We start from the raw sequence: 14,941 nt of genomic DNA, 5'->3' as shown, positions 1-14,941 counted from the left end.
CTGATGAAAGCCGACTGTGTTGTTGCCTCGCGTCGGGGTAAAAAGCTGCACTTGAACACACCGAGAGAACTACAGCCGACTGTCAGCTAGAATGCGCGTTCTGCGCCTGCGTGTAAATGAGACAACTGTCTATTTCTGCAGATATATTCGTCTATATTCGTCATTCAAAAAGGGAAACCGGCGCTGCCGGCTGCAGTTACACAAACCGTAAACAAAGCAGTGCGTGCTTACCGTTTTGAATATCAATCCTGCTAAACACTGTCTTTATTCCACTCCTCTCGTGTTAATATTGAAATATTCGCCAAGGAACACTCAGATAAGATGACATATCATTAGAACAGCCTTCTATCTGTACCGTTTTGACTTTGCCCGCTATTTTGCTATTATTCTCGTGCACTGACTCGGTCACTAAGCTGAACAGCCAATCAGAGTTCCCTCTTTCACCGACGGCCCGACGCCGATTCAACATGTCGAATCGGCCGTTACAAAGCCGACGAGGACCAATTTCAGCGGACGGTGCGGAACACACTGAGAAGATTTAGTCGGCCGACGCACGGAAACTGCCCGACGGCCGACCGTCGGCTTGGTGTGTTCCAGGCTTAATGTGTTTCATTTGTCACCACAACAGTGATTAGTGTTTCCATTATTTGGGCTAATTCCACGGTGCATGTGGGCCGGATCTGGGATGTCAAAATGTTGCTATGTGGGATGTTGCTATGTGGGAACAAAGTATGAATTTTTACTGACCGTTCACTTGCCTTTAATAATGTTTGAACTTTATTAGTTAGGTTAGTAGTTTTTGCTGTGGTATCGTATCGGAGTAGACCTACTTAAAGTGTGCTTGGAAATGGAAAGCAAAGTTACCTTTCCCAACCCCCAAAATATATATTTTTCTTGCTGATCCGAAAAATGATCCGATCTGACTCAAAAAACGTAATATGATCCGAACCGTGAGTTCTGTGATCCGTTGAACCACTAATGTTATCTAAACCAGTGGTTTTCAAACTGGGGGCCGCCCCTGGGGGGCCGCCAGGGGGCGCCAAGGGGGCCGCAGCAAGTTGGGGGAAAAAAGCGGAAAAAAAGAGTTAAAAAAAAGTTTTAAAAAATGTGTTAATATGAGTATTGTTATGAAATAACATTATAATAATTTGTTGCAAAGCCTATCTGAACATTATACTTTTAATGCTAATCTTTTAGAGATGAACTGATTGATCGGCTGGTGACCAGAATTTGCCGATTTTCACGTGATTTTCAGTCTGACATATGCCGATTCAAATGCACTCGGGCGCCGCATGATTAACATCGCGCAACATCAGCATCACACGTGCACACAGAACGCACATATAGGAAACCTTGTGAATTACGGCCGTTTCAGACCGCGAGCGACGCGTGAGCAGCGCAATTTTTTTTCGGCGTGCATGTTCATTGAGTGCGTTCACACCGCGAGCAGGAGCAGCGCGTGAGCGTCAAGCAGGAGCGTCGCGTGCCGTGAGCAGCAGTGAAGTGGAGGGTTTCGGGCCGAGTCTATTTTTGCTGCGCTGCTCACGCTCAATTAAAGTGAAAGCACACTTTTGATGGACAAAATAAATATGATTTCACACAAAAAGTACCAAAAATGCACATTATTTGCATGTATAGTGTGTTTTAACAAGAACTGGAGTAGGCTATGTCAGAAAAGAAAATGAAGACTCAAAAATATTTATAGAAAATTTACCCATTTAAACTTGTTTTTATTAATCAGTTTGGATAAAAGTGGTGTTTTATAAAAAAAATATATATATAGAAAATAAATATTTGTGTGTGCTGTAAAGTGGTTAGAAAAAATGAAATCAGAATCGGCTAAAATCTGTATCGGCAGGTCGAACTCAATGACAAATCGGAATTGGCCTTGAAAATTGTAATCGGTTCATCTCTATAATCTTTCTGATTGGCTGGTATCAAACACCATCACATAATCTGATGTTCACCTAGATGTTTTATTTATTTATTTCTACATTTTCCATAATATTGTCGATGGGTTCAATAACACATCCTGCAAAAGGGGGGCCTTGGCCAGAACCTAGTGGTATTTGGGGGGCCTTGTCATGGAAAAGTTTGGGAACCCCTGATCTAAACAACATTTGTGAACCGAAGCTGAATTGACCAAAGATTTGTGAAAAAAATTGTGATAAAGCATTAAAATATATTTTTTTACAGTGCAGTGGCAAACACAATGCACTTAAACTGCTTATCAGAGAATCAACATGTAGTTATTTTGTTGTATTAAATAATGACCCAGCAGCTAATTGTGACATTTATAGCCTTAGAGTAAAGGGTTTAGTGGTTTTTCATGTCACTTTGAATTATAGAAGTGGCGGTAACACTTTAGAATACTGTTCCTTCATTAATGAATAACTACACAGGAACAAATGAGTAATGCATTAGTAACACTCTAGTAACTACTATTAACTAACAAGAAACTCTGATTAACGAATGAGTAAGTACTAGCGCTCAGTCGGATGTGGTAGTTCACTATTAGCTAATCAATAACTACTATTTTTCATACCTCACTGAAGACTATAAGACCTACTATATACAGGTTAATAATTAATATTTATAATGCACAATGTTTAATATAAGGTAATGGTAGCCCATTAGTAATGAATCAAGTGTTACTACACAGTAAATTCCACAGTGTTAAATCAACACTGCTCAGAGCAAATATGGTCCCACTCTACAGAGTGTTAAAGTAACACTAAAGCGGTGTTAAAGTTAATGAGATAATTAAGTGATTAATTTAGTGATGATTGAACATTATTGAAGACACCTGCAGTTAACAAGCAGAATCACTGAAGGAGAAAAGCACAAATTGTAAGCCACCGTTATGGTGATGGGTGTTTGCTTTAGTTGGGCTCTTGACCCTTATATGTTTACTTTAGAGTTAGTTTGGCTGTTGTATCTGAGTTATAACTGCCAGATGAACAAAGAAAAAAAAAGTGATCTGATGGTGTTGGTTATATTATGAAATTCATCATTTGAACTTGATCACTGAACTCATTATGATCCTTATTTCTGACTTCGATTTATGTTGTTGGTTACAAAATAACTGTGAATCTGCATAAATATCCAGAATTTTTTATATAATATAAAGGATTTCTTAAAAGTTGTTTAAAACAAAAAAATCTTTCCTTTAGGCACACACAGACGTAAAGATTCAGTCTATGCATCTCAACAATGGTGACGAGCAGAATATTCAATTAGGGAAAGTAAATTAAATAGACAATTCAGATCATAATTTATTCATACCGCAATGCATGATGGGAGCCATTAATGAGTTGTGATTGGTGGTAGCCACTGCAACATGCTTTATTATTGTCACCATTGTTGAGATTCACAGGCTGATTATTGATGTCTGTGTTTCTAAATAAATTAATTTGAAAGTGTTTCGATCAGAAGAATGTTTATGAAATATTTTGGATTATAAGTAAAGTATTGATAATCATATGCTGTTAAAATCACAAAGCTGCTGGTAACAAGATAAACCATACTATCTCAATAAGTTTCATTTTTCAGATCACAGCATGATTATGTCAAAACATAACCAACACTATCAGATCACACTTTTACTTTGTTCATTTGACTGTTATACATCAATAACAGCAGACAAACAACAGTAAAATTTAAAGTAAACATATAAGGGTCAAGAGCCCAACTAAAGCAAACACCCATCACCATAATGGTAACTTACAATTTATGATTTTCTCCTTCAGTGATTCTGCTTGTTAACATCAGGTGTCTTCAATAATGCTCAATCATCACTAAATTAATCACTTAAATATCTCATTAACTTTAACACCGCTTTAGTGTTACTTTAACACTCTGTAGAGTGGGACCATATTTGCTCTGAGCAGTGTTGATTTAACACTGTGGAATTTACTGTGTACATCCTTCTAAAGGAACTACTAATAATTTGGATCAGTATTCTAAAGTGAAAAACATGATAACAACCTAATATTGACGGAAGTCATTGTAAGCTTTTAAGGCTTTTGTAAGGTTTTGGATAGTAATGAATCAAGTGTTACTACATCTTTCTAAAGGAACTACTAATTATTTGGATCAGTATTCTAAAGTGAAGATCATGGGAACAGACTAGTAATGACTAAAGTGTTACCAAATCCATTGGAAGGAATTACTATTCAAAATCTTACAAAAATCTCAAAAGCTTACAATGACTTAAGTCAATATTAGGTATTTATCATGTTTTTCACTTTAGAATACTGATCCAAATAATTAGTAGTTCCTTTAGAATGATGAAGTAATACTTGAGTCATTACTAGTGGGTTACCATTACCTTTTATTATAAATTATGCATTATTCATGTTAATTATGAACCTGTAGATATAGTTCTCTGGGAGGTATGAAAAAAATAGTAGTTCTTTATTAGCTAATAATGAACTACTACATTCATCTGAGCGCTATTACTTACTAATTTGTTAATCAGAGTTTCTTGTTAGTTAATAGTTACTAGAATGTTAATAATACGTTACTCGTTTGTTCCTGTGTAATTATTCATTAATGAAGGAACAGTATTCTAAAGTGTTACCGAAGTGGCAAATTGATAGATTCATGTTCTGTTATTTTTATGAAAAGAAGAAAAAAGGAATGATTTAATATAGGGCAGATTAAACATATTGCCAATTTAGACAATGACGCTAATATAAGGTTTGTCTTTATTCTAAATTAATATGAATATGAATATAATATATTAAATGTTTTTTAATCTTTTAATCTTACCATCACCCCCAAAAAGTGTGAAATATTTCTTTACTGTTAATGAATCAGTCTGTACTCACGTTCAACATCTAGATAAACAGCAGGAGAGATCAGATTATCTTCATTTCCTCTTACAGCACATCGATAGTATCCAGTATCAGAACTTCTGACTGACCACAGATGAAGCTGATTCACTTTCACAATTCCTTTAGTGAATATCTGTGTGTTTCTGTACCAGATGAATGTTGTTTGTTCAGGCAGAGAGCAGCTGCTTTTACATGTCAGAGTGACTGAATCTCCCTCTTTCACTCTCTGCTGTGTCTCCACCTGCAGGTCTGACACAACAACAACAACAACAACAACAACAACATCATCAACAACAACAACAACAACAGCATCAACAACAACAACAACAACAACAACATCAACAACAACAGCATCAACATCATCAACAACAACATCAACATCATCAACAACAACAGCATCAACAACAACAACAACATCATCATCAACAACAACAGCATCAACAACAACATCAACAACAACAACAACAACAACAACAACAACATCATCAACAACAACAACAGCATCAACAACAACAACATCATCAACAACAACAACAACAACAACAACAACAGCATCAACAACAACATCAACATCATCAACAACAACAACAGCATCAACAACATCATCATCAACAACAACAACAACAACAACAACAACTCACCTAAAAATAAAAATTCTGTCATTTTTTATCATTATTTATTTGGTTCTAAAGCTGCATGACTTTCTTTGTTTTTCAGAACACAAAAAGAGAAAATAATAAATAAATAAAACGACCTGTTCGCAGTTTCACAGATACAACTGGTCCTAATGAACAGGGAATCTAGCATTAAATCAACACATTTATTTTAATCTTATTTTAATCTCTTCTGGCAGCAACATAATGTAAAAAAAATTACATCCAGCCGGTTGTTGTTTTAAAATAAACCCCAACAGGGTGATCAGGATTTGTGAACCAGTCAGAGTTTATTCTGCGATAACAACCAGCTTGATGTACATTATCCTGATTATTACACTAATGATTGCCACATAAATATATAATTAGTCAACAAAATTTTAAGCTCATTAAACGCAAAACTTCCTTGAAGAAAAAGTTCCTATAATCAGCTTTGAGCCGAGACCAACAAACAAGTTAAAACATTTAGGTGGACATTTAAAGATAATGTATCAAATCAGTCATATCACTTTTTACACAGCTTTTCACCACATTAATAATGATGGAGACATGAAGGTCCGTGTACTTTTTGATCATTTCATTTCTTGTTTGGAATGGAAAAACGAGAAATGAAAACCACCTCGTTTATTCATTTTATAGTTTAGTTTAAAAAACGAAAAAAAGAGATTTTGGCTCGATTTTCCATTTTTCGTTTATGGTTTACAAATCGGTTTATGGGTTCGATATTTCATTTGCACACGTGGGCGCGCTGAAACGCTCCTTTCATCTGATTGGTCAAACCGCTCCGCCTTCAGTAAGCTACGAGCTTTTCTTTCTGTCAGGCAGAATAAGAGTCAGTACGAGTGCGGCACTGACAAATGCACTTTAATAAAATAATGTCTGAAACCACCACTCACTGTTAACTACGCACAATATGTGAAGCAGAAATATGTTGCTGGTCGATTCGTGCTGCTGCGACTTGCAAGCAACCCCATTAATGTGAGCCACACTGTTAGACCTTACCGGGTTTTTTTACAGTAAAATACTGGCAACACTGTTGCCAGTAATTTACTGTTAATTGTACAGTTCTTCACTGCAATCTACAGTTTGTTTCTGTAAAAATGCACTAAATTAAAATTCAAGTTAACTAATTTCACTTGCAGAAAACGACTGCCTTAAATTGACCAACTGTCATTTAAATGTATTAACTAAAATTTACAATGCATTAATAATGTGAGCAAAGTATTACTGTGAACTTATTTCATTTGAAACCACAACAAAACTTTTGTAAATAAAGAGATTTCCACTGGACCAGCAACTACAGTCACTGCCTGTTAAACAAAGCAACATGCAGCATATCATCAATGATTGCAGATATTCTCCTGGACTGAAGCACAGGCTCTACTCTTCTGCACAACGGTGACCCAAAAAACAAGATTTTACAGTAAACTACTGGCAACAGTGTTGCCAGTATAAACCTGTTTTATAACTTACAGTTTATTACTGTTAAAATAAATGTTGTGGGTGTGTCTTTTTATCTTACACTGTTAACCCTTTCAACCCCACAGGGAAATCCACACTAAAAAAAGAGTAAAAAGTAACATTGACAGTGTTGCAGTGAGATAATTAAGTGTGATTGATGAGCATTAGTGATGAACACCTGCTGTTAACAAGCAGAATCACTGAAGGAAAGAGGAACACAATAACAGAAAATAGAGAAACACAAGAACTACAACTGACTTCCAGCCATTACACATTATTACACTTATTATTAACCAGTATGGCTTTATTTCTGTCATACATCTACAGAAGTTGTTATTGAGATGTTTAATTGAAAATGTTTGGTTTGAAGTTACCATTATAGAGATCAGTGCTTGCTTTAGTTGGGTTCTGGACCATTGACTTCTTAACATTAGTTTTTCTTTTGCTGCTTGAGCTGTTTTTGTGCAAGTCACACTTGTGCACAAACACAGTTTGTGAATGATTGTGATTATGATGACAAAATCATCATTATATTGCATGTTCATTCTCTAAAGAATTCATTCTCATTCGTTCAGAATTTAAAATTTGTTCATTCCTCAATCAAAAGTGTTACATTACCATCACTGTGAAATAACAGTAATACATTACAATGACTCATTTTTTTTAACACATCATAAATAAACCAAAAAAAAACAGAGCTCCACTGTTATTTAGAAACACAGAGATATCACAATTTAGCACATGAATCTCAACAATGGTGGCAATATTTATTTTTTATTTTTTATTCATGCAGCAGTGCATGCTGGGAGTTTTATACTATCCTGGAACCCAGCATGCATTGCGACATGAAACTTTTGATTGTCACCATTGTTGAGATTCATATGCTGATTGTTGATGTCTGTGTGTGTCTGAGTCGAGCAGGAATTCAAAAAGTTTTAATGCGCCATATGATTATGATATTCTTCAGAAGACCTGATAACAGAAATATTGATTTCATGTTGTAGATTCACAGATATATGGTAAATATGAAATACCCATAAATTCAAAGAATATATACAGGAAAGATCAGAGAATCAGACATGTCCAGAATGATTGTGACATCATCTCAAAAGCCAAAAACACCTGATCATCTTCCTCTTGACTTTTTCTTGCCATAACAAATGTGTTTTATAAACTCACTGTTACAGCAGCAAGAGAGAGAAGAATGGTAAGAAGTCAAGGGACAAGAGACCAACTAAAGCAAATACTGATCTCCATTATGGTTACAAAAAACTTTATTATTAACTAAATCTCTGTTAATTCTCAACAAAAACTTTTGTACATGTATGAAAGAAATAATCGTAAACTGGTTTGTAAACTGGTTTCACACTCAGTGGCTGGAAGTCAGTTGTAGTTCTTGTGTTTCTCTGTTTTTCTGTTCTTGTTTCTCAGTCCTACAGTGATTCTGCTTATCAGGTGTTCATCAGTGTCTCAATTAGGGCTGGGCGATTTAAATCGCGATATTGTTATGCGCATCTCGTCAGTAAAGCCGGTTCCTTGATTAGTAGTAAATCGCCATCACCTGCTTTCAGATGGAGCGGCATTTACTACAAAGAGCCGTAGTTAACTGACAAGCTGAGCCATATCGCATTAATATCACGGACGTATCGCCATCGATAATTAATGCGATATGGCTCAGCTTGTCAGTTAACTACGGCTCTTTGTACACAGCAAAAACTCCAGTGTTAAATTAACACTCCTGGGAGTGTATGAGTCCACACTCAAGAGTGTTAAAGTTAATGAGATAATTAAGTGATTCATTTAGTGATGATTGAGCATTATTGAAGACACCTGATGTTAACAAGCAGAATCACTGAAGGAGAAAATCACAAATTGTAAGCCACCGTTATGACGATCAATGGTTGCTTTAGTTGGACTCTTGACCCATATTTTATTAACTTTAGATTTTGTTTGTCTGTTGTTTCTGAATTATAATCACCAGTTGAACAAATAAAAAAGTGATCTGAGGGTGTTGGTTATGTTATGACAATCATCATTTGAACTTGATCACTGAACTCATTAAAATTCTTCTTTCTGACTTCGATTTTTGTTGTTGGTTACAGCATAACTGTGAATCTGCATAAATGCCCAGAATTTTTGATATAATATAAAGGATTTCTTAAAAGTTGTTTAAAAAAAAAAACATTATTTTAGGCACACACAGATGTCAAGATTCAGTCTATGCATCTCAACAATGGTGAGGAGCAGAATATTCAATTAGGAAAAGTAAATTACATAGACAATTCAGATCATAATTTATTCATACCGCAATGCATGATGGGAGCCATTAATGAGTTGTGATTGGTGGCAGCCACTGCAACATGCTTTATTATTGTCACCATTGTTGAGATTCACAGGCTGATTATTGATGTCTGTGTTTTAAATGAATTTATCTGAATGTCTTTTGATTAGAACAATGTTTATTAAATATTTTGAAATTATAAGTAAAGTACTGATAATCACAGTCTGTAGAATCACTAAACTGCTGCTAACAAGTTAAACCAAACTATCTCAATAAGTTTCCTTTTTCAGATCACAGCATGATTATGTCAAAACAAAACCGACACTATAAGATAACATTTTACTTTGTTCATTTAACTGTTATAAATCAATAATAGCAGACAAACAACAGTAAATATTAAAATAAACATATAATGGTCTAGAGCCCAACTAAAGCAAACACCCATCACCTTAATGGTAACTTACAATTTGTGATTTTCTCCTTCAGTGATTCTGCTTGTTAACATCAGGTGTCTTCAGTAATGCTCAATCATCACTAAATTAATCACTTAATTATCTCCTCAGCCCTAAATGCCGCTCCATCTGAAAGCAGGTGATGGTGATTTACTACTAATCAAGGAACCGGCTTTACTGACGAGATGCGCATAACAATTTCGCGATTTAAATCGCCCAGCCCTAGTCTCAATTCACTCACTTCTTTTCATTCACTCTGTCAAGTGGACTATATTAGTGAACTAATGTAGGGAATAGTGAATGAGGGTATAGGGTGTGATTGGGAAAACAGCCTCTGAGTGTCGATTTTGAGCACTGTTGATTTACAGTATATTCCTGTAGGCTATTTTTGTTTTCTACGGTATATTACTGTTTTAATGGAAAATGGTATGATACTGTCAGAATTAGGCCTTTTTTTACAGCACAATGTTTCTGTTGTGTTTTACTTATATCTCTAGGTAATGAATGAAGATATAGCCTATTAACAAAAATAAATCTTATATATAATATATTATATATGTATATATAAAAAAATTATAGGCCTATTTAAAATATATTTTCAAAAAAGGGCCTCATTGATTAATTTAGCATGATTGGGGGCTGCTACTATTTGCTTAAGCTTTTTGAACGTGTGATAAAGACGCGATAGGCTGTCAATTTTATATGGATAAAGGCATATTTTGTACATGACTACACATGTCCTTATAAGGGCAAAAAAAAGATGTCGTTTTAACGACATAACATCTAGTTATTACGAGAAAAATATGTCGTTTTAACGACATAATATCTCGTTATTACGATAAAAAGATGTCGTTTTAACGACATAAGATCTCGTTATTACGAGAAAAGATGTCGTTAAAACGACATAAGATCTCGTCATTACGACATAATTGAGGGGAAAAAATAATATTTACAACTAATTATATTGATTTATATCTTCATTTATTATTAACACAATAAAATAATTACTGGGTGAGGCGACCATGGTAGGCTAACAGCCGTCATTTACCCTGCATGATGCAAAGCGTAGGTGAATTTATATCTACACAGAAGAAAGCCCTGTCTAGTCTATTCCCCAGTACGGGTTGTGTCGAACCATTCGTTAGTCTGGTTGTTTGATGAAAAAAAGATGAAATGTATTTGCAATAAACGCGTTAAGAATCTGCACAACGGAGGACTCTTATTCTGCAGTGCAGAACTGAGGAAGATCTTCGGCTGACAAATCAGAGGAAAGGGGCGTTTCATTCCCGCCCATGTGTAGAAATCGAATATTCAAGCTGTTTATTATTTTTTCAACCTCAGAACGAAAAACGAAAAATCAAGCTGAATTCTTGTTTTTGTCGAATGAAAAATCGAAAAAGGAACTGTTTTCTCATTTTTATACTTTCAATATTAAATAAAAAACGACTGAACGAATGATACACGGATTGAAGGTCTGTTTTTGATCATTTCATTTCCTGTGTTTGGAATGGAATAACGAGAAATGAAAATCACCTCGTTTATTCGTTTTATAGTTTAGTTTAAAAAAACGAAAAATGAGATTTTGGCTCCATTTTTCGTTTGTGGTTTACAAATCGGTTTATGAGTTTGATATTTCATTTGCACACGTGGGCGGCGCTGAAACGCCCCTTTCATCTGATTGGTCAAACCGCTCCGCCTTCAGTAAGCTACGAGCTTTTCTTTCTGTCAGGCAGAATAAGAGTCAGTACGAGTGCGGCACTGACAAATGCACTTTAATAAAATAATGTCTGAAACCACCACTCACTGTTAACTACACGCATTATTTGAGGCAGAAATATGTTGCTGGTCACGTAATTCGTGCTGCTGCGACTTGCAAGCAACCCCAATAATGTGAGCCACAGTATATGACAGATTATTTTAGCATGATGTATTTCCCATGATTGATAAATACAGTGCAAATAGTTCCGTCTCTTTGGATAAAAGGGAAGTGGAAATAATAGGCTGAACTGTACCATGATAATATGTGCGTAACATGTACCACTCTCGTCTTTTATTTACATCAAAAGGCAGGTAGGCGTGTGTGACATGTAGGCTATAAATAAGTATTTAATAAGTATAAATAATAAGTATTTTCCTTGCTTTACCCCGGTCTTAAAGTAAAAAGATGACTGTAAAAAATAGTAGTATTTAATTAAATACATTTATGGTGAGATTACTACACATTGTAGTAACTACGCAGTGGCTGCATTCCAGTCCACTTTTAGACACGCACTTGCGAACTTCCTTAAGCACTTCGCCTCGGGTGAATCCCTGCCGCCATTATGAAGTGTGTTCCACTTCGTGAAGTGGATGAGGGAAGTTTATATGGACAGACCCTCGTTCCCTCAATTTTGACTGGCACCTATATGTCCCACAATGCAGTACGATTGTGACGTCACCACATATCTCGTCTAATCACCACCACAACAGACAGACTATGATATATTAATTATAAAAAAAAGTATAATTTAAAATAACCCAAACACACTTATAAACATTTGGATGCTGCATTAAACAAATTCTTAAAGGAAAAAAAAATGTAAATAATAAATCAACTCCATAACTGATTCCAAGTGATCAAGGGCTTAGGACGTTCCAATTGACCGTTCGCAAAGACCCGCCCCCTATTCATGGGTTTCATCAGGTCCCTTTCCACAGGTGTATAAAATCAAGCACCTAGATTATGAATGCAGACTGCATTGTGCTTGATTAATACACCTGTGGAAAGGGACCTGATGAAATCCATGAATAGTTACTGTTGCTATGTCCGACAAACCATGCCGCTCTCACACCCCACCATGTTCTCACGCAGTGAAAAATACATTGTGCATGATTGCAGAGCAGAGAGGACACTGACAACGCGCTGACAGACAGAACAGACCAGGTTACTTTTGTGGCTCTTTATTGTGTCGTGACAGATCGCTGTGGCGCCTCAGTTAAAGCTTCTCATGAACCAATCATCTCTTCCTTCTAGTTAATTTATAGCATCAAATAAACATGAAAGAACATAAGGAATGTTGTTTTAACCGCAGAAAGACGTCAGTATACTCCGTTTTTCAGGTTCAAATCCTCCAACATTAATCTAGTAACTCTCCTGACTGATTTGTCAGACATAAATGGCGGATGGCGGATTATGATTGGTCAGATCGCCTGTTAATCAAACTCCCTGCGAAGGGTCAATTCAGCCCATTGCAGTTTCCGCCAGTAGTGGGCACTCGTGCAACGTAAGCAATGACGTACATCCGAGTGAACGAGATGGAGGGAAGTTAGCGAGTGAAGGGCATGACAATTTTGGACTGGAACGCAGCAAAGATACACTTTTTCTGAGCGCGTATGCCTGAAGCATGCGTGCACTGTCAAACAGCGCCAAACTGGATTTTTGTTGGGTCAGACCCATCTGCTAGCGTGGAAACAGCTACATGGAAAAATATGCACAAAATAAGCCACTTTGAAATTTTGCTGTTTTCATGAATACAAAAGTTGGGTGACCCTCCCCTCAACAAAAAATAAAAAGACATGACCCCCCCCCCCCTTTTTCCTCCGGTGGTCCATTCCATAAATACAGAATGATCCCTAACATAATATGAAACAAAGTAACAAAACAAATTGTAATATTATTACAGTATGTTTTGTTACTTTGTTTCTTGATGAACCCTATTGCACACCTTCACAACACTTGGAATATCAATCAAAAGTCAAAAGTCACAAACATTTTCTAAACAGAATTTTCTAGACAGAATTTTCTAAACTCGTTAAATCATCTAAATTGACAACATGTATGTTAGACCCTATACCGGCTAAGCTATTGAAAGAGATGCTCCCAGAGGTCATAGATCCTCTTCTTAATACCTTAAATTTATCTTTGTCATTAGGATATGTACCAAAAACTTTTAAGCTGGCTATGATTAAACCGCTTCTTAAAAAAACACAACTTGATCGTACAGAATTAGTCAATTACAGGCCGATCTCGAATCTACCTTTTCTGTCAAAGATACTAGAAAAGGCAGTATCCTTTCTAGTGTTCCTTTTTAGAAAGAAATTATATCTGCAAGGATTTTCTTTCAGGATTTAGACCGTACAATAGTACTGAGACAGGTCTCATCAGAGTCACAAATGATTTGCTCTTATCATCCGATCGTGGTTGTATCTCGCTATTGTGTTACTTGATCTATACTGCATTTGATACTATTGACCACAACATTCTTTTAAATAGACTCAACAATTATGTTTGCATCAGTGGAATTGCATTAGCATGATTTAAATCATACTTATCTGAAAATGAAAATGAAGAGATGTCTTATCAATCAAAACATCAGTATGGCGTACCTACACAAGGCTCAGTACTAGGACCGTTGCTGTTCACTCTGTACATGCTACCATTAGGAGATATCATTAGGAAACATGGAATTAGTTTTCACTGTTATGCTGATGATACTCAGCTCTATATTTCTTCACGCCCTGACGAAACTTACCAATTCACAAAATTAACGGAATGCATAGCTGAATGCATATCCCAAAAAATTGGATGACTAGTAATAAACTACTACTTAATTCTGAAAAAACAGAGATTCTAATTATTGGACAAAAAATGTCCTCACGTAATAACCTATCTAACACTTGATGGCTGCTCTGTTAAGTCTTCGTCGTCGGTCAGGAACCTGGGTGTGCTCTTTGATACCAATCTTTCATTTGAAAGTCACGTGTCTGGTATCTGTAAAACCAAATTTTTTCATCTTAAAAATATATCTAAATTAAGCCATATGCTCTCATTGACAAATGCGGAACAATTAGTTCATGCGTTCATGACATCAAGGCTAGATTATTGTAATGCTATTATGGGTGGTTGCCCTGCACGCTTAATAAACAAACTACAGCTGGTCCAAAACGCAGCTGCTCAAGTTCTTACCAGAACCAGGAAGTATGACCATATTAGCCCAGTTCTGTCAACACTGCACTGGCTCCCTATTAAACATCGTATACATTTTAAAATATTGCTGATGACTTACAAAGCACTAAATGGTTTAGCTCCGCAGTACTTGAACGAGCTCTTAACGCATTATAGTCCTTCACGTTTATTGCGATCTCATAATTCGGGCCAGCTGATAATACCTAGAATATCTAAATCTACCATTGTCCGGGAAGTCAGTTCAAAGCTAGACTAAAAACACTTCTCTTTGACCTAGCATACACATAACACATTATAGACTCCTATAATTC

At 36.0% G+C, this 14,941-nt stretch overlaps 1 protein-coding gene across 1 annotated transcript in view; it reads right to left on the bottom strand.

Moving 5' to 3' along the window:
• LOC309493629 (sialoadhesin-like) overlaps nt 1-14,941 on the bottom strand; it is a 343,044-nt gene that overhangs the window by 266,525 nt on the left and 61,578 nt on the right. Inside the window, exon 8 of the mRNA XM_082162774.1 lies at nt 4,833-5,087. Within this exon, the coding sequence (XP_082018900.1) occupies nt 4,833-5,087 (255 nt within the window). The remainder of the gene's footprint in view (nt 1-4,832; nt 5,088-14,941) is intronic.

This window comes from Leuciscus leuciscus (assembly GCF_965113295.1).
Source record: "Leuciscus leuciscus genome assembly, chromosome: 3".
NCBI lineage: Eukaryota > Metazoa > Chordata > Actinopteri > Cypriniformes > Leuciscidae > Leuciscus > Leuciscus leuciscus.
Note: the sequence above shows the minus strand (reverse complement) of the source record. Positions and strands in the feature narration are given on the sequence as shown.